At 38.3% G+C, this 20,442-nt stretch overlaps 1 protein-coding gene and 1 pseudogene across 1 annotated transcript in view; one reads left to right on the top strand and one right to left on the bottom strand.

Moving 5' to 3' along the window:
- The window catches only part of LOC127431349 (protein phosphatase Slingshot homolog 2-like), a 43,103-nt gene extending 31,213 nt beyond the window's left edge, over positions 1-11,890 (bottom strand). The window contains exons 1-2 of the mRNA XM_051681766.1: positions 11,697-11,890; positions 4,378-4,421 (exon numbers count right to left, since the gene is read on the bottom strand). Of these exons, the coding sequence (XP_051537726.1) occupies positions 4,378-4,421; positions 11,697-11,759 (107 nt within the window). The 5' untranslated portion in view covers positions 11,760-11,890. The remainder of the gene's footprint in view (positions 1-4,377; positions 4,422-11,696) is intronic.
- Positions 11,891-14,173: 2,283 nt separating this feature from the next.
- On the top strand, positions 14,174-20,217 carry LOC127431354 (nuclear speckle splicing regulatory protein 1-like; annotated as a pseudogene).
- Positions 20,218-20,442: the final 225 nt, after the last annotated feature.

The following is a 20,442-nucleotide window of genomic DNA, read 5'->3' on the forward strand; positions in this document are numbered from 1 at the left end:
TTTAAACTCTTCACTATGTGTTTTTAATCCAGCGCAACGTAACACCCCGATTAATTATTTTAGGACAGAGCATAATAAATAAAAACATATTAACTATAATTAAAGATCTGTGATACCATCTGCTGATCATTTTATCTGGAAACATTGTTACCATAAGGGAAAGATGTTTTGTTACATAATTTCAATTTTAATTTTATATTTTATACGTGATAGCTTTTATGACATTGTGAATGTAAGGGATTTCATTACTATATTAACCCATTAAAGCATCAACATGTTGCCATTACATCAGAATTTATGGACATTTTGACATGGAGGAAATCCTTGCTCTAGTAACTTTGTAAAGGTTAGTTTTTGTGACGAGCACAGAAATGAAGTCTTCTGTAACATCTTGACATTGTAAAGCGATTTATGACATTATGATGAATAGGATGTAGCAGTTATGTTCATTACAATGTTTTGCTATAGCCTCAGATCACAGCGGCCCTCCATCATTCCAGTTAAAAATTGTTACAGGAAGTCTATTTAGATTACTGCATTGCAGTACTATAAAGTATGCATCCATCCATCGCACAATTACAGTTTCTCATTCTCACTCATGAATTCGGTTACATCACTGGCTGAGGAACTAATGCTCACATTCTATGTTTTCAAATCAAATCAAATCACTTTATTGTCACACAACCATATACACAAGTGCAAAAGTGGGTGAAAGTCTTGGGTGCAGTTCCGAGCAACATAGCAGTCATGACAGTGATGAGACATATACCAATTTACAATAAACATCAGATTTACACAACATAATTTACATATCTAATATACACATAATTACACATCACAATATACAAATAATAATATACAATGTACAGTATACAATATACACAATATAGAATACACATACACAATAAAAATAATATACATAAATAAGTAAGGTTGTATAGTGTTGAACTGACATTCAGGCTGTCGGTTGATAGTCAGTTGCCAGTGTGTTGTTAAGAAAGAATATATTTATAACAGTCCAGTGTGAGATATAAGATTATAAGATTAATAAAGTGCAGTGCTGATGTATATTGATCGTGAGAGATCAAGAGTTCAAAAAGTCTGATTGCTTGGGGGAAGAAGCGGTCATGGAGTCGGCTGGTGCGGGTCCTGATGCTGCGATACCGCTTGCCTGATGATAACAGTGAGAACAGCCCATGGCTCGGGTGGCTGGAGTCTCTGATGATCCTCCAAGCTTTTTTCACACACCGCCTGGTGTATATGTCCTGGAGGGAGGGAAGCTCACCTCCAATGATGTGTCTGGCAGTTTGCACCATCCTTTGCAGGGCTTTGCGGTTGAGGGTGGTGCTGTTGCCATACCAGGCAGTGATGCAGCCAGTCAGGATGCTCTCTAGAGTGCTGGTGTAGAACCGTGTGAGGATGTGGTGGTTCATTCCAAACTTCCTCAGCTGTCTCAGGAAGAAGAGACGCTGGTGAGCCTTCTTCACAATGGCGTCAGTGTGGACGGACCATGTGAGTTCCTCAGTGATGTGGACACCGAGGAACTTGAAGCTGCTGACTCTCTCCACCAGTGCTCCATTGATGGTGATGGGGCTGTGTTCTCTATCTTTTCTCCTGAAGTCCACCACAAGCTCCTTGGTCTTACTGACGTTGAGGGAGAGATTGTGCTCCTGACACCAGCGTGTCAGAGTGTGCACTTTCTCTCTGTAGGCTGATTCATCATTGTCAGTGATCAGACCTACCACCGTCATATCATCAGCAAACTTGATGGCATTGGAACTATGTGTTGCCACACAGTCATGTGTGTACAGGGAATACAGGAGTGGGCTGAGAACACAGCCCTGCGGGGCTCCAGTGTTGAGGGTCAGTGATGAGGAGATATTGCTGCACATTCTAACCACCTGGTGTCTGCTTGACAGGAAGTCCAGGATCCAGCTGCACAGCAAACTGTTTAAGCCCAGAGCCCGGAGTTTCTCATCAAGCTTGGAGGGCACTATGGTGTTGAATGCTGAGCTGTAGTCTACAAACAACATTCTCACATAAGTGTTCTTTTTTTCCAGGTGGGAGAGAGCAGTGTGTATTGTAGATGCAATGGCATCATCAGTGGAGCGGTTGTTGCGGTATGCAAACTGCAGTGAGTCCAGTGAGGGAGGCAGCACAGAGCAGATGTAATCTCTGATTAGTCTCTCAAAGCATTTGCTGATGATGGGGGTCAGAGCAACAGGACGCCAGTCATTTAAGCAAGTGATTTTGGATTGCTTTGGTACAGGCACAATGGTGGATGTTTTAAAGCATGTGGGGACCACAGACAAGGAGAGGGAATGGTTGAAAATGTCCATAAAAACACCAGCCTGTTGGTTCGCACACGCTCTGATGACACGGCCCGGAATGCCGTCTGGACCCGCGGCTTTACGGTTATTCACCCGTCAGAAGGATCGGGTTACATCCGCTACAGAGACAGAGAGTGAACTAACCTCTGTAGCTTCGGCCACAGAGAGCGGTGTTATTTCCCTCGAAACGAGCATAAAAATTGTGCACTCCGTGTTGTGCACTGCCCACTGTTAACTGCATTAAAAGTATGTATTGTTGCGTATCTGTGCAGTTCTTTGTTGATTGCAGCTGTCTATCACTTCGTGACTACTGCAGGGCTCAACGCTAAGGATTTTTTCTACTGGCCCGGTCGGGCCAGTGCTTCAGATTTTTACTGGCCCTGCCAAAATTTTTACTGGCCCAACACAAAAATGATAAATAGCTGTTTTTACCATCATGGCTTTAAAAATATGTCCAAAGTTAATTATTTTTTACATATATTATGTTTTTAAGACAATGTCCCACCAAACTGAATCACATTTATAATTTGCAAGATATGATTTATGCCTTATGTAATCCCATGTAAGCGCTTTATATATATACATTCATAAATACATCATATTAACCTTAGCCGTCCTACCATTTACACATGAGTTTTTAAGTGAAGAGTTCTGTTGTGCAGATGATGGGTTTTCGGTCACCCGTTTAGTCATGCTGTCATGCAACTTTTGGCCATGTGTAGTGTATTCACACACAGGATCAAGGATTTAATCACTGTGTTAAAGATGTGATTATTGGCTGAATGTAATAAACATATGAATCCCTGAGAAGAGACTTGCTACCAAATCGGTTGTGACGTGTAATATACATTAGGGAGATATTAGGCCTAATCTGTGAATTAAGAATGTGAATATAACATGAAATCAGACAACCTAAAGACCAACACAGACTGATGCACAAAGCACAAAAACAAAAATACCTGTACGGTCCAGAAATGAGAAATGTAACTGGTGTTTCATGAGGATGATATGAAGTAGACTGTTTTGAATATTCATCTTCACTCTGCAGCTAAACAGCTCTGATAATAATAGCCATAGTGATTTTGCTTCTTTTCATATCAAACTCCATTATAATGTAGAATTAACGATTACATTTTGAAACTAACCTAATTAAGTCTATACTTACATTTTGTATACTGAGCAGCTCGTGATTTCCAGGCACGTGTATAACTGGGGTTTAACAAAGTTTATTACGTTTCATTTGGCACTTCATCTCTAAAGGCAAATTAATAGAGCAAATGTGCTTCTTTTTTTTTTTACAGTGGGAATAAAACTTGCACTCTGTGCCTTGATGAGAGCGCATGCACATTAAACAGTCTACGCTGCACAGAGAGATATGATGATGAGACATCATATGGATTTTCAGTCCTGTAGAATGAAACTGTTGATTTTTTTGTGTTCCAATGTGTGGATTACTGCTTTTCACCAACATGTAAAAAACAAAAAATGTGGGGATTTCACGCACTGTGAACACGGAATTTGCGGGGATACTTAAAATGTTGCACAAGACGTGCAATCCCGCAACTAAATTAATTACGTGGGTTTTTTTTTTGCTTCTATTTTCTACACGTTGGTAATAGCTGCTGCTAAGACACTTGGAAAAGAGCGAGGACAGTGCTAGGAGAGTGCGCTCGGTGTTGCTCGGTCTGCTCTGTGCGTTGGTGCATCTTGTAAATTATGCGCTCACGCACCTTTGTGAGCTAAATAGAATCGCGCTCGCTCGTCGGTTAGAATACTTGGTTCGCTCAGTGTAATTGTTGTGCTCTCTCACTTGTTGTTTTCTTGCACTAATGTTATAAATGCAGCACTGGCCCGATCGGGCAAGTGACAGTTCTAGCAACTGGCCCAAATCTCTCTCACACTGGCCCCGGGCCATTGGGCAGTCCTTATTGTTGAGCCCTGCTACTGATTTTTATGACATCATGGTTCCATTGAGAAAGGCTTGAGAAACATGCAAAAAAAAAATAATAATAATAATAAACATGATTTTAAAATCAGACTGTCTTACCTTCTGGGCTGAGATCGGTGGTCATCTTCCCCACTGCCAGACTCCTTATGAAAAAAGCAAACATAAAAGATTTATTGTTATTGGTCTGTGTCATAAAATATTAAATCTGGTTGTAACTCTAAGGCTAAACAAATAATGAAAATGCATTCAATGAAACGGCAATGTAAATGTAATGATTAGCATAAAATCAGTCATAGACATATAAACACGTGCATAGATGTTAAACCTCCCTGTATGATCGAATGGAATTTGTTGTGTTTTTTCATGCAAATTCTTTTGCACAGCAATGTCAGATGGCTGCCACGATAGTCCTATCTAAACAGCACAGTCGCTGTGTTTTCTCATGTCACTGGACACCACAAATTGAAAAACTACTCAGATACTATACAGGTGCATTCATTGTTTCAAACATTTTTGTTTGGGTAAGATCCTGTTCCGTCCACCCACTATTGATCTGTCAAATAAATCAAGTAGCTACAAGATGTTGTCAATGATCAATCAATTCTAGCCTTGGCTTATTAGACCATTGAGATGCTGCACCATTTTCTAAGCATGCATGTATTTTACTATACATTTAGGACTGTTAAATGCAATGTTATTAAAAAGGTCTAAGGGTTTCACACTAAAAATTACATGAACATATTGATATTCACTGATGAGCCAAAACATTATGACCACCTGCCTAATACGCTGTTGGTCCTGCACATGTCACCAAAACAGCGCCGACCCGCCGAGAGACTCTACAAGACCCCTGAAGGTGTCCTGTGATATCTGACATCAAAACATTAGCAGCAGATCCTTCAAGTCCTGTTAGTTGCGAGGTGTATGGGAATACTTTTGTGCTAACTGTTTCGAACATAAATATTCAAGAACGAATAAAAATATAAAATGAGAATGAATAAAAACAATCTGAAACTGAACAAAAATTTATTCAAAAGGCAAACTGTACACTTAGTCTTTAAATAAACAGCATACTTTGTTAACAAAGCTGGAGTTCGCTGATCAGGACTTATGAATGCACTTCTCACATTTTCAGTCACAATTCCAAAGTTTTATATATATATATATATATATATATGATTTAGATATAATTAACCATGGTTTTACTACAGTAACTATGGTATTAGTGGTAAAACCATAGTAACCACAATATTATTATTTTATTACCATACGGTTTTCATTTTCATATATTATGGGTTTGACTATGAATATCATGGTTAAAACATGGTTATTATAGTAAAACCATGGTAAATGCTGTGGTTACTATGGTTTACTACAAATACCAAAGTTCAACAATGGTTACTGTTACAACAAAACCAGTTAATTTATTGGAAGTTAACACAAAGCTATTTCAGAAAATAAAAAATTCCCTCCCTGTCTTAAATGGGCTCCTTAGTGAGCAGAACTGGATAAGGCAGTTTGGTCCTGATTTAGCCCAGTAGTTGACCTGGTTATCCTTACTATTACATTCATGATTATATTGTGTTTACTTGTTCATTAGTTGTCAGGACATAATTTTAACCAGATTATTATATTTGTATGGATTGAGCATGTAAAGATGAAATGAGAGTTCTGTCATTATTTACTTATACGACTTTCTTTATTCCATGGAACACAAAAGACAGAATGTTTGTTTCAGTACATTATTTTTCATACAATGAAAGTGAATAGGGACCGGGGCAGTCAGTCTCAAACATTCTGCCTATCATTTCCTTTTGTGTTCCATGAAAGAAAGTAAGTCAAACATATAGGCTTGAAATTAAATGAGGCTATGAGAAACGACATAATTCTTATTTTTGGGGGATAAACCAATTATTTTTGAGAGAGAGTAGCCACATCCACATTCTAGAAAATTGTTTTAGAAAATTGTTCAGTTCAGTTTGTAGAGTTTTACTATGATCTCTTTCCCTTTTCATTTAACAGTTTTTCACGAACAAAATTCTGATGACCCAGAGGATGGAGCGGTGCTACCAGAGATCCATTGCCCCTTTTCAGACAAGAATCTTGCTATTCTGCACGGATTAATGAATTCCTTGACATCACCTTTGAAAGGCCTGGAGCTCCAGACACTATTATACTGTGATATTATAAAGACTATGTTCTACTAAATTTGGTTGGAGTTCTAGATTGTAACAAACACAATTCACAAGTACACAAGCAGTTACACTTTATTAGTCTACACCGGACTCTTTATATACGCTAGTCTCTGACTATAGCATTCCATCAAATAAATGTTAATGCCTGATATTGCACTCAGTACCACATACTATAGAATGCATATTTGGAAAGGAAACTGCTTATGTCACAGATACATCACTAGGAAGGACCTTTGCATCAGGCACATTCCATTTCAAATTCAGGCTACAGTTGCTTGGCATTTCTTATATTAACATCCTTTATGCTTATAAAAATACTTGAGACCACTTTGAAGATATACAAAAATCATAAGTGTATTTGTTGGCTTAAAAAAAAAAAAAAAAAAAAAAATGAAATATCTGTTAATCTGTCAGTTGTTTTAAAAGAAAGAATATGGAACTTAATCTCTAGACCAGACACAGGTGAGTTTTCAGGATGATAAATTATAATTGTCAACTGATACAGTTGTGCTCAAAAGTTTGCATACCCTGGCAGAAATTGTGAAATTTTGGCATTGATTTTGAAAATATGACTGATCTTGCAAAAAAATAAAAAAGTCTTTTATTTAAGGATAGTGATCATATGAAGTCATTTATTATCACATAGTTGTTTGGCTCAGTGGAACACCCAAATGGCCTTGATCAAAAGTTTACATACCCTTGAATGTTTGGCCTTGTTACAGACATACAAGGTGACACACACAGGTTTAAATGGCAATTAAAGGTTAATTTCCCACGCCTGTGGCTTTTTAAATTGCAATTAGTGTCTGTGTATAAATAGTCAATGAGTTTGTTAGCTCTCACGTGGATACACAGAATAGGCTAGATACTGAGCCATGGGGAGCAGAAAAGAACTGTCAAAAGACCTGCGTAACAAGGTAATGGAACTTTATAAAGATGGAAAAGGATATAAAAATATATCCAAAGCATTGAAAATGCCAGTCAGTACTGTTCAATCACTTACTAAGAAGTGAAAAATTCGGGGATCTCTTGATACCAAGCCAAGGTCAGGTAGACCAAGAAAGATGTCAGCCACAACTGCCAGAAGAATTGTTCGGGATACAAAGAAAAACCCACAGGTAACCTCTGGAGAAATACAGGCTGCTCTAGAAAAAGACGGTGTGGTTGTTTCAAGGAGCACAATACGATGATACTTGAACAAAAATGAGCTGCATGGTCAAGTTGCCAGAAAGAAGAAAATGCCACAAAAAAGCCCGGTTACAATATGCCCGACAACACCTTGACACGCCTCACAGCTTCTGACACATTGTAATTTGGAGTGACGAGACCAAAATAGAGCTTTATGGTCACAACCATAAGCGCTATGTTTGGAGGGGGGTCAAAAATTATTGTGCTCCTTGAAACAACCACACCGTCTTTTTATTATCCGAACATTAACATGAATGATAATTCTCTGGCTTGATTTTGCACTTTTTTAGCTACTGTATATGATTTCAGTTGTAAAACAGTGGTCTGTTACTGATGATTGAGGTTAAGGCATATTAAATTATATATGGTTAGTCCCGATTAATTAAATTGTACTAGAAAGTGAAATGTACAGTACAGGAACACTGAATAAATGAAAAGAAACAAGCCTCTAATGCGTTGGTGTCCTCGTGAATGCAAAATTTTAAAAGGTGTAACACATTAAAAAGCAATATGTGTATTATTTTATGTTTTGTTGTCTGTATATTGTGTACAATGTGTATATTATGTAATATGGATATTGTGTATTATGTGCACATATTATTCAGTAAGTGTTTTGTATTCTGTAAATCTTGTTACTATGAGATGCAATGTTGGTGGAACTGCACTAATAAAGTGATTTGATTTCCATAACAATTTTAATGAAGTTAAACAATCGCGACAAAATAGTCGTGGGAAAAAAATACAGATAAAGTACAAAAACAAGTGCCTAAATACATCACTAAACACTAATTAATTATGAAGCCGCTAACAGATTCTCGCACTTTTACATGAAAAACCTGAACCAGAGCCTCTTACAGGTTAACTCTACTTCCAGGTCAAAGAGCTGTCACTCAAAATCTCACAAGCCAATGAGAACTTCCTCTTTGTTAGCCCCGCCCAGACGAAAGTATTGTGCCAGAACTGTGAATGAAAACTCCGGGAGCATAAATAAAACTTGGAATTGTGACTGAAAACGCGAGAAGCGCGTTCGTAAGTCCTGATCAGCAAACGCAAACAGAGATCTGGGGAATTTGAAGGCCAGGGCAACACCTAGAACACTTCATCATGTTTATTAAATCATTCCCAAACAATGTGTGCAGTGTGGCAGGGCGCATTATCCTGTTGAAAGAGGTCACTGCCATCAGGGAATACCATTGCCATGAAGGGGTGCACCTGGTCTGTAACTATGTTTGGGTAGGTGGCACGTGTCAAATTGACGTCCACATGAACATCCCAGCAGAACATTGCCCAGAGCATCACACTCCCTCCACTGGCTTGTTGTCTTCCCACAGTGCATCCTGGTGCCATAACTTCCTCAGGCTAACAGCGTACACGTACACGGCCGTCCACGTGATGTAAAAGAAAATGGGACTCATCGGACCAGGCGACTTTCTTCCACTGCTCCAAGGTCCAGTTTGTCTCTCATCGGACCACTGTCAGTAGGTACTCACCACTGACCAGGAGCACCCTTGTCGTTTCTGAGATGCTCTGACCCAGTCATCTGGCCATAACAATTTGGCCCTTGTCAAAGTCGCTCAGGTCTTTTCTCCTGCATTCCACATGTTGACTACAAGAACTGATTGTTAGCTTACCACATAATCTACCCAGACCTTGACATGTGCCATTGTTAGAAGATGATCAATGTTATTCGCGTCACCTGTGAGTGGTCATAATGTATTGGCTCATCTGAGTATCAGTCTATCTATCCATCCATCCTTCCTTTCTTTTCAGATTTCCATAAGGTATATCATTGTTGTGGGAGATGAGATAAACAGCCCTGTACTGAACTTACATTCTTAGGCTTTAAGGTTTTAAAAAGGAACAATTCACATATAAGCATCACTATTCCAGATGGCACAGAGACAGACATAGTGAGGCATCGTATTCGGACAGATTCTTAAGAGGGCTGACACAATATTCTGAAACTTGGTGCTTTGTAACCACATGACATAACCAACATTATAAGTATCCATGAGCCCAGTCATGTTGCAATAAAGATTCTATTCTAAAAACAAGGGAAAATGGTTATTGGTTATATGAAACAGAGCCATCAGTATGATTGAAACTTGCCATGTTCAGAAATACAATGACAGCACCAAAAAGGATATAACCATCAAAGAACCATTTGAGGTCAAGCAACTCATGGCAAACATAACCCTACATAAACATGTTTTTGCATAAAGACAAATAAAAGCACTGTATTTTGCATTATGGAAATGCATCACTACATGAAATCTGTGTTAGAATCGTTTCGTTTTGAGCAGCAAGTGCATCACAATGCAGATCTAAAAAATATTTGACTATCCATTGCTTATTCAATGTATACTTATCTTCAAACACCATTTTCCTAAAATAGTAAGACTTAGTCGTGTTAATGTTAATAAATGTTAATGTTTCAGCAGTCACATGCAATATAGTACCAAATGAACCATAATGGTTGTAACGAAGTCTGGGTTAACCCCTAATCCTGAGTGTATGAGATCAGATTTGGTGTATGCATCCAAACCTGGTATTCCTTGGAAATCAAACTTGAAAGAGACTCGCAAGACAGTCTCACTTGAGACTTCTTGCAGACGTCCCATGATACAAGACCTTAGATATTAGACACTTAACCAACTTGCCTTTAGGAGATAATACTAAACACTTGTCTGCTGTTACTTACCAGACACTTTTTATTCAATTTTCATTAACAGCAGGTTGGAAAGTCTCATTGGATTGTGTTGTTCAAGGGGAAAATCTGAGAAAGTGATCTTGGCTCTCAGGTCATGGGTCGATCCTACCTGAAATCGAACCTGCAACCTATGTAACACTGACCTGGATTTTACCAACGACACATCCATATAGAATGGCTGCAGTTTTCACTTTTCAGCCACTGAATATATTATACTTAAATATTTTATTTTATAATGGTAAGAACAGATTTCCTCCTTACAGGTCTAGTCCAATATCCTAGCTAAGTTTTTTATATCATGGCCTGAATCAAACAGCAAATTATCAACAAAACTGACCAACAAATGTGACTAGATCAGGTTATTTTAAAGGAATGGTTCACCAAAAAATGAAAATTCTCTCTTCATATACTCACCCTTATGCCATCCCAGATGTGTATGATTTTCTTCTGCAGAACACATATTAAGATTTGTTGATGTATATCTCAGCTCTGTAGGTCCATACAATGCAAGTGAATGGTGGCCAGAACTTTGTAGCTCCAAAAAGTACATAAAGGCACAGTGAAAAATGAGTTACATTTTCATCTGTTTTCAGCCAAAACCAATTGGATCGCTTCAGAAGACATGGATTAAACTACTGGAGTTGGTCACCATTCACTTGCATTTTATCAAACTACAGAGCTGACATATTCCTTTCAAAATCTGAAAGTCATACACATCTGGGATGGCATGAGAGTGAGTAAATGATGAGAGAATTTTCATTTTAATAAAAACTATACCTTTAAGTAAAAAGCTGTCCCCTGCTATCAGTCAAGATCTGGTCATTTCACTACCCCACAGAATAAAACAGAAGTCTGTTTACTATTTTTCCTGACTCCTTTTTGAAGGGGGCAGCTGTGTTTACTTCCTGGTTCCTACAGGACTTGTGTTTTAAGACCAATCAAATCGTCACCCTTTTTAAATTTGCATATAAATATTAACTATTTGGATTGAACGTAAAAATGAAGCTTTAATTCATTTGGGCAATAATCACCAAACACTTCCTGACTGTGGCATGGTATTGCTAATAACCGGTACATTTAGTTTAACAACATCTCAACGACAGGTCTATTACAGTAATATAGTCAAGCCTGAGTATATGTCGTACACTCGCCTGATCTCTGCTAAGTCATATGGACAACAATGTAATTCCAAGTCTATATTTCACGCATGCGTGTTTCTATAGCGTCTGAGGACAAACGGACTATAGGAAACAGCGGAAATGAACCCAAAACTGCCGAGGCGGTGGAAGGTGTCGGAGAAAAGCAAAATGATGCGAGTCACTCACCGAAACGCAAGGGCTGGATGTTGCGCTTGGAGTAGGCGACCGCTGCACAGTTACCAACGCCATTCAGGCTCCGGTAAACGGATACCTGAGAGAAACTGGCGGTGGCGAGACAGACATTATTGTGTCAGGGTATATCAGCTGCAGCTCGTCCGTTTACTACTGCTCTCTGTCGCTTCCTCTCTGCGTCCGATATGCGCATGCGCCGAAACCGCCAGCTGTCAAGATTCTGTGGCTTCGCTCGAGCCACTGGTTAAGTGTGTGTGTACAGGACAACAAGCTTGACATTATCGGTTCTCTTGTGTTTGAATACAGTTTTTTTTAAACTACAGTGTCTCTCTTTAGGCTACCACAAAAATATAATAATAATAATAATAATAATAAAATGCTGGAGTTCACTTCGATTTAGTTTATTTATTAATACAGGAATAAAACAAAGGAAAAGAGTAAAAAACAATGTTTTCTGGGCCCATTAAGAAGATTTGATTTTCAATTAGTTCAAGTACAGGCTAAGAAAAAAAAAGTGAAACAAAAGAAGAAAAAAAAAGAGTTTACAAGAATGCAGGTAGTGAGTAAATATGAGAGGAAAAAATGATCGAGAATAAAAATATTCCATTAAATGCATTTAGAAATTAAATCATGATAAAAGCTATCAACCCTGGTTCCTTGTTTCTTCTTATTATTTATATATATATATATATATATATATATATATATATATATATATATATATATATATATATATAATATCTTTAAATTAATTGAGATTAAATGAAAACAAGATAAATAACTCGATCAGTTAAGAATGTTTCTCAAAATAAAAACAGTAGCTCTATGTTTTCTCAGACTATGCAGACAGGATATGGGTTGACAGACAAGCTGTGACTTTTCGGTTTTAACCACCACTCCCACACTACTGCTTCACATGTGCCAAAGCAAGTGCAGCACAGTTCTATGTGGGCCGTTACTCTCAAAGATGAATAGATAGTCTTCGATTTTGTTTCACTGTTAATTACAGGGTGAATCCACCCCACACAGCATTTCATGTCAGAGGAAGCTTCTTTCAACAGTACCTTATTTTAACCTAGCTGCCCCTGACCTCTCAGTCGCATCTATATATCCATTATTGTTCAACTTGGCATTAACTCACTGAATGGTTTTAGTAGTGAGAGTAGAGAAAATGAGACTATGATTATGACACGTATATCAAAGTTTGGGTTCAATTCTGAGGCACAAGAAAAGGATGTATGCATCTGAAAACTGCAAAATGCTGCCTTTGGAGGCTGTATACAGAGGTAGGATGAAAATATGGTGCTTTTCAAACTGTTCTGAGACCAGTTTCTTTAAGTATTCCTTCCATGCATTAAAAAATGCTGTTGGATAAGTCGTTAACTAATTAGGCAGCAAGCCAGCTGCCTACGTTTTCAGATAGAGCCTACATAGCTGTGTAACATTTACACTACATAAAAAATAAGCATAAAATCATTTTTTTAAATTTTTTTATTCACATAATCCACAATGCCTTGGACCAAGACCTCTTAAAAAATTCCTTGTATCAATATCAATGTGCATACTTGCCTAACCCATCATAAGCCATACAAAACAAACCACTAGAAAGTGGAGCAACTTTGCAATAGACTGTTTGGCACATATAATTTGTCACACATACCAGGGCAAAAAAAACTGTGTCAAAACATGATATCTATAAGATTCCTATAATTCTAATAGTTTTGTCTGTTCTGCAAGATAAAATAAATAAAATGCTTGCCTCCTTTTTACAAAAAGGATGACACACTGCATTTGATCTGGGTGTGGTGCTTTTAAACTACAGATTTGTGGCAATACTATAAGGTTTGTCGCCATCTAGTTGCAGCACGTGCAATCAGCGTTTGCGTTGACCCGTTTCAGCCATGTCGTTTCATTCCATGACCATTGATGCTTCATGATCATCATAAAATGAAATTGTATTAAAAAATGTAAATGCATAAAATGTATCATATTGTGATGAAAAGGTATTTCCAACTATAATTATTAACAATATGCGATAACTGTTCAATATATATATATATATTTCCACTTATGGCGCTCCAGTTTAAACTCATAAATTGCTTTTTATTTGTGTTAAAATTAATTTAATCCACGTAAAGGTATACTTACAGTTTTCATACATTTAGCTTCATTAACGCTTTACAGACACTCTCAACAGAAATCTTACCATTTTCGGGTGTAAATTATTATTATTCCCGGACAATTGCCGATTCACATACGACACTTTCACAACAATGTATTATTAGTGCGGTCAATTTTAAACGTTAATACAATATATACATTAGTAAGATTAAGAATAGAACTGAAAGGCAAAAAAAAAAAAAAAGATATATATACAATTGATATATATACAATTTTTTTTTTTTTTTTTGCCTTTCAGTTCTATTCTTAATCTTACTTTTGTTTGATGTAAAATTATCGAATCTGCGAGTCATCAAAACAAGATGGCGACCTCCGGTAAACAGTAAGTAGTCTCATGCTAATATACTGTAATTCATACACATAGACAATATATGGTTTAAAAATGCATAAATATATTTCTCCTAACGGCTGATATGAAGTAATGGCCGTGTTTGTACATTGATAAATAGTGTCTTGATAAGAATTGGTCTAGTCAAAAATTGTCCGAACTCCCAGGCTAATGCTGCTATCCCCAAAACGCATAAGCTGCAACAAATAATAACATTGTACAGGCCTACACATGTTGCATTTTACATGTATTACCTGGATAAAAACAGAAAAATATGAAACCAGGTCTTGATTAACTGTACAACCCACAGCATGTTGAGCTGAAGCAGCATTAAAAAATTCATGGTAACAATATGATACTTAGAAGTACTCGTGTTTTCCTATATTAATTTCAGGTATGGGCTCATTTTGCCCCAGAAGAGAACATCAAAATCAGCCCCTGTCATCCGTCCTTCTGTGTTTGGAGATGATTCTGATGATGAGGTGACATCTATTAATGTGGTTGTCTCTTTGTCTGTAGTTAAATCAAACCTGCACAACATTGTAACATAATACAGTTGGTTATATCCTAGACCTCTGTTGGGGAGAGCTTGCAGAAGGAGGCAGTCAAAAAGAAGATGATGAAGCAGGTGGGGATGGAAGACGGGGTAGGCAAAGAACATACATGCACAGTTACAAGGTTTATGGGGTTGATAACTATGTTGTTTGTATGTTTCTTTATTCAGACCCGTCTTGAGATGCAAAAAGCACTTGAGGAGGACAGCACTGTGTATGACTATGACAGTGTATACGATGATATACAGAAGCAGAGACTGGAGAGCAATAAGAAAATGCTTGGTGGCACAGAACGCAAAGTACTTTAAAATGAAGGAAAATTCTTTATCCATTCAGTACAAAGAAACCAGTGTAAATGTTAGAATAATTTACAGTGTAAGTCTAGTATTTATATAGCTATTATATTTGAGTGCTGTGCTTTGCCAAGATATTTAGATTTTTCTTTTAATAGCATTTGAGCATCTTTATTCTCATTGTTTATTGGGCATTACAACAATTTTAACATTAACAATTTTCTTATTCTTTTAGCCCAAGTACATAAACCAGCTGATCCGAGCAGTGGAGGAGAGGAAAAAGGAACAAGAGCGACGAGACGAGAGGAAGATCCAGAAGGAGAGAGAAGCGGAGGGCGAGAAGTTTGCAGATAAAGAGGCTTTTGTCACTTCAGCATATCGACAGAAGCTTAAAGAAAGACAGGAGGAGTTGGAAAGAGAAAGGAGAGAAGCAGATTTGGAAGGTGAGGTCTTGAAATGCAATGCATTGTTGTTATCAAAGGAATGTTCTGGGTTCAATACAAGTTAAGCTCAATCGACAGCATTTGTGGCATAATGTTGATTAACACAAACATGAATTTAAAAACATCGAGGTTACTGCGAGGCACTTACAATGAAAGTGAATGTGGCCACTTTTTGGAGGGTTTAAACAGAAATGTGAAGCTTATAATTTTATAAAAGCACCTGCATTAATTCTTTTGATAAAACTCATGTATTGTTTGAGCTGTAAAGTTGTTTAAATCGTCATTTTAGGGTTTGTTGACAAGTTGTAAAATTGGCTATAAATTTCTACAGAAAAGGTTAGTAAGTGATTTTATCACACTAAAACCATGTTTATATGCATATTAGTTATGTCTTGTGGCTATACTTTTGAAAAGTGAGTATTTTTACCTTCAAAAATTGGCCCCCGTTTCACCTCCATTGTAAGTGCCTCACTGTAACCCAGATTTTTGCTTTTTTTAAAGAAAAGGATGGGCAAGTCAAAATAAATTTTTGTGGTAATCAATATTTCACCACAAGTGCTGCTGATTGAGCTTAACTTGTATTGAACCTGGAATATTCCTTTAATATTAAACAGAACATTACTGATAAATGTATTTTTTACTTTTAGCTGCCTTGGATGTGAAGAAGCAGAAGGATCTCAGTGGATTTTATAGACATCTTCTCAATCAGACAGTTGGAGAGGAGGCAGTGCCTGATCGTTCTGCACTAAGGTGAGGCATACATTGGAGGCTACATTCAATTTAGATGTAGGGCTGAGCGATATGACGATGTATAGTGTTGCAATGATATAAAGTGTCAATCTATAGAGATTTTGCTATATCATGTATATCGCAGTATGTAAATATCCATGTGCACAGCGTGTGCGTATCTATCAGTGGGCAGGGCTCCACGTGGGACTGAGAGAATTGAAGACACATGGATGGGTTTTCTGGCATTGAACATTTCAGTGAAATTCAGCAAATTCAATGACATTCATCGTATGTACATTACTTCATAAGCGCTAAATTTGCTTTTCATCTGACATACGCATCTGTGTTTCATGTGAGTGTTGCGGTCACTAGCTCTGGAGCACATAAACGCACGCAAGTGCAGCAGGCTTCCTGATATTTATGCTCCAGAGACAAGAGAGCGCAGAGTGGGATCACTCGCGGCGAAGACGACAAAACTTAAGTTACACATTTGAATTCTACTAGAATTCTGCATAAAACTGTGCTGCACTTTGAGTTATTTTTTTTTTCTCTTTAAAGCACTATGGAAGAAAAACAGCTAGACAGCTCAACAGTCGAACCACCACTTACGAGGACAAAAGCAACAACACTGTTATATGCAAAATATAGGGTTTTTATACTAAACATTATCATTTTTAGTTAAATTCTGTTAGAATAATATTAGATATTAGGAAACAAACTGGCCATGTTTGCCTTCAGATATTCATATAAAGGCACTTTTCCACTGCACGTTACAGTTCAACTCGACTCTGCTCGCTTTACTTTTCTGAGCTTGCTTTTCCACTGCAGTTTAGTGCTGTCTCAACATGGGTGGGATTATAGGCTGATCGTCATAGTTGCGCCACCTCTACTGCCGTGACATCATCTTAAACGTGACACAAACATTACTGACCATAAACAATAACACGACCGCTAGCTGTTAGCTACTAGCACATTGTGCTGCATAAAGCAGTTGTTGCATGGTGATTTTGCCTGGTTGTTTTAGAAGCAAGCTTTCCAGTAGCTGGTCAGCTAAATAAAGTGAAGCTTTCAAGCAGAATATAGAGTTAATGTAACAAAACGTACCATCCTCCATCGTGGACTCCAACAACGCAGAGTCCAGGGCACTCTCCCTCCCATTGCTCGCCGTTATAGATAGCGTCCATTTGGTCGAACCACTTCCACTTTCTTCTGTTTGAACCACTCTGGCTGTTGTGGTCCTTGATGATTCTGTAGTCACTTTTAAGTTTTTTTTACTTTTCCCTACACTGTTGGTAGGTCCGGTGGTAGCCATGTGCGGCCAACAGCTGAGACACTTACTGAAAGACTTTTTCATTTAGCGTCGTTTCGTTTGTCGCTAACGAGAGTAACGTCTGCACCTCGTTTATTGACCACGGCGTGGTTTTGCGCACAGCCATTTCTTTTTACAATTCGAAAGTCGCGTGAACAAATGATACTGCTGTCGCTGTTGCTAACTTTAAAACTAGAGGGTTGAAGTCATACGTCGCAAATCCAGTGACGCTGGTAATGACGAGTCTCTCTGACCAATCAGTGATCTGACATCACATTTAGTATCGACTCGGCTCGCTTGGAACCTCGACCGAAGTGGTAATAAAAAAAGTACCAGGTACCAGGTACTATCCACAGTGGAAAACCCTCAAAAAGCAAGCAGAGTCAAGTCGAGCTGTACCGTGCAGTGGAAAAGCCCCATAACTCCACCATTTGCAACTTTTGCGCCATTCGAAGTAAATTCTAGTGACTGCTGTGTGTGAAAATCCCAGGAGATCAGCAGTTACAGAAATACTCAAACCAGCCCATCTGGCACCAGCAATCTTTAGAATTTACTCTGAATGGTGCCACAAAAAAAAAAAAAATCCAGTGAGCAGCAGTTCTGTGGACAGAAATGCCTTGTTGATGAGAGAGGTCAAAAGAGAATGGCCAGACTGGTTCGAACTGACAAAGTCTATGGTAACTCAGATAACCGCTCTGTAGAATTGTGGTGAGAAGAATAGTATCTCAGAATGCTATTCTGAGATGCAGGTTGGTGCTGTTTTGGTGGCACAAAGGGGACCTACATAATATTAGGCAGGTGGTTTTAATGTTGTGGCTGATCTGTGTGTGTGTGTGTGTGTGTGTATATATATATATATATATATATATATATACACACACACACACTGTATAGCAAATAGATTTGGAGCTGCATTTGTATGCGGAGTCAGAAATTATTTTTATTATGTTTTTATTAACATTTGCCCACTGGGTCTGAAGCCTTTATGACGCATAAACAATGTCATCCTTTTATGTAAAATTTCAATTTATGTTTAGAGGAAGCTCATTATGGGGACATGTTTTTGGCTCTACATTTTGAATTTCTGTTACATTTTTGTCTGTTTCAGTAGCATTTTTACCACAAGCCCCCATTAATTTCAGACCCTGCTTGTATGCCTATTACCTACATAGAAAAAAAGATGGGGGCGTTACCAAGATGGCCACAGACTGAACTGGCTGTGTCCAGAACGTAACCATCCATGTGCCAAAATCTCACACTAGTCACATTTGCTGTTACTAAGGTTAGGGGTAGGTTTATAGTTTCTCTGGGACTCCAAATAAATAAACAAACACAGTGCGAGAACGTCGCATGCTAGTCTCGTGGAACTTTTGGCATCCAGATGGTTACTTTTTAGGCACGACCAACTGAACTGACTTACCTTAAAGGGATTTTTCTGGAAATTAATAAAAAATAAATAAATGCGAGACATTTTCTTGTTTGCATATATGCCTTTTTATTCATTTAATTTTGAGACACTCATGTAGACCTGATAAAATGATTAATGATCAACTTTTTGTTTTTTTAGAGAGGAGAAAGATACAGGCTCTGCAGCAGCAGAGAGGTCACCAACTCCAGAATCCCCCACAAAACAAAGAGAGAATGAGGCTGAATCCCACAGTGATGAGGACCAGAGTGACAAAAATGCAAAGTTCACCAAGGCCGCTACAAAAAGCAACCACTCAAAACGGCACTATAGACAAAAGTCTCCCCTTTCAGACAACGAGGATGAGCGAGACAGGGAACGAAAAGAGGCCAAAGAAAGGAGTCACGGGAAAGGTAAAGAGACAGGGAGAATGAGTAGACAGAGAGAGAGAAGACAAGCACAGTCACCAAAAAGAGGACAGGAACTGCAGAAGAGACAGGGAACGAAATAGGGAGAGAGAAGAGGACAGAGGCCGAGACAGAAGGGAAAGGGAGAGAGATAAGGAAGATAGACATGGTAAAAGAGACAGAAGAGAAAGCAGTCCTAAAGAGACAGTACAGGACCGAAAAGGAGAACAAGAGCGAGACAGTCAGGAAAAAAGCCCAAAAGACAGGGAACATGATCAGAAAGGAGAACAAGAGATGGGAGACAAACAGGAAAACAGCCCGAAAGACAGGGAACGGGATCAGAAAGGAGAACAAAAGATGGAGTGGGACAGACTCAAGGACAGAGATAGCTATAAAATGGACAACAAAAGGAAAAACAGGGATGAAGAAAAAACAAGAGAGAAGAGTGACCGTGATAAGGAGAAAGAAAAGGCTGTGGAAGCTGAAGATACAAGTCACACAAACCAGGAACCCAATAAATTTGCAAAACGCAGCAGTGAACAGACTGTAAATTCAGCCAGGGACCGGTACCTGGCCCGGCAGCTTGCCCGTTCTGCTGCAAAGCCGTATGTTGAAAAAGAGTTAGACTAGGAAAGTAATTTGGAGTTGAGCTATAGATATCTCGCCACCCCTTATGCACGTTGTGTTGACCTAAGACAGGATGTAAGGGTTTAGTCAAGGCAATTAATTGGAATGCTTGTGCCTAAATGTTTATGAACACATGAATGGCTTATGGGCACATTTTTTGGAAAGATTTGTTTACCATGTTATTTTCTTGTAAATTTAAATGTACAGAATGTTGTGTTAATAAATGAAAATGTTGACAATCATGGCACAACTTCTTGGTTACGTTGCTTTAGAGTAGTTTTTCCCCAACACTACATGTCTCCCTTCTGACACACCCATTTTTCTTATTTTATGGAATCTTCAATGTTTGGGTCCTCTAGGAACAGGGTCAGAACACACTGCTCTGGTGTGACTCCCACTGGTCTCAGTTTTACAATTGCTTACTACCATCACCCATATTCCAATGACTTCAGATATTACCGTTT

The sequence above is a fragment of the Myxocyprinus asiaticus genome, chromosome 40 (assembly GCF_019703515.2).
Source record: "Myxocyprinus asiaticus isolate MX2 ecotype Aquarium Trade chromosome 40, UBuf_Myxa_2, whole genome shotgun sequence".
Classification (NCBI taxonomy): domain Eukaryota; kingdom Metazoa; phylum Chordata; class Actinopteri; order Cypriniformes; family Catostomidae; genus Myxocyprinus; species Myxocyprinus asiaticus.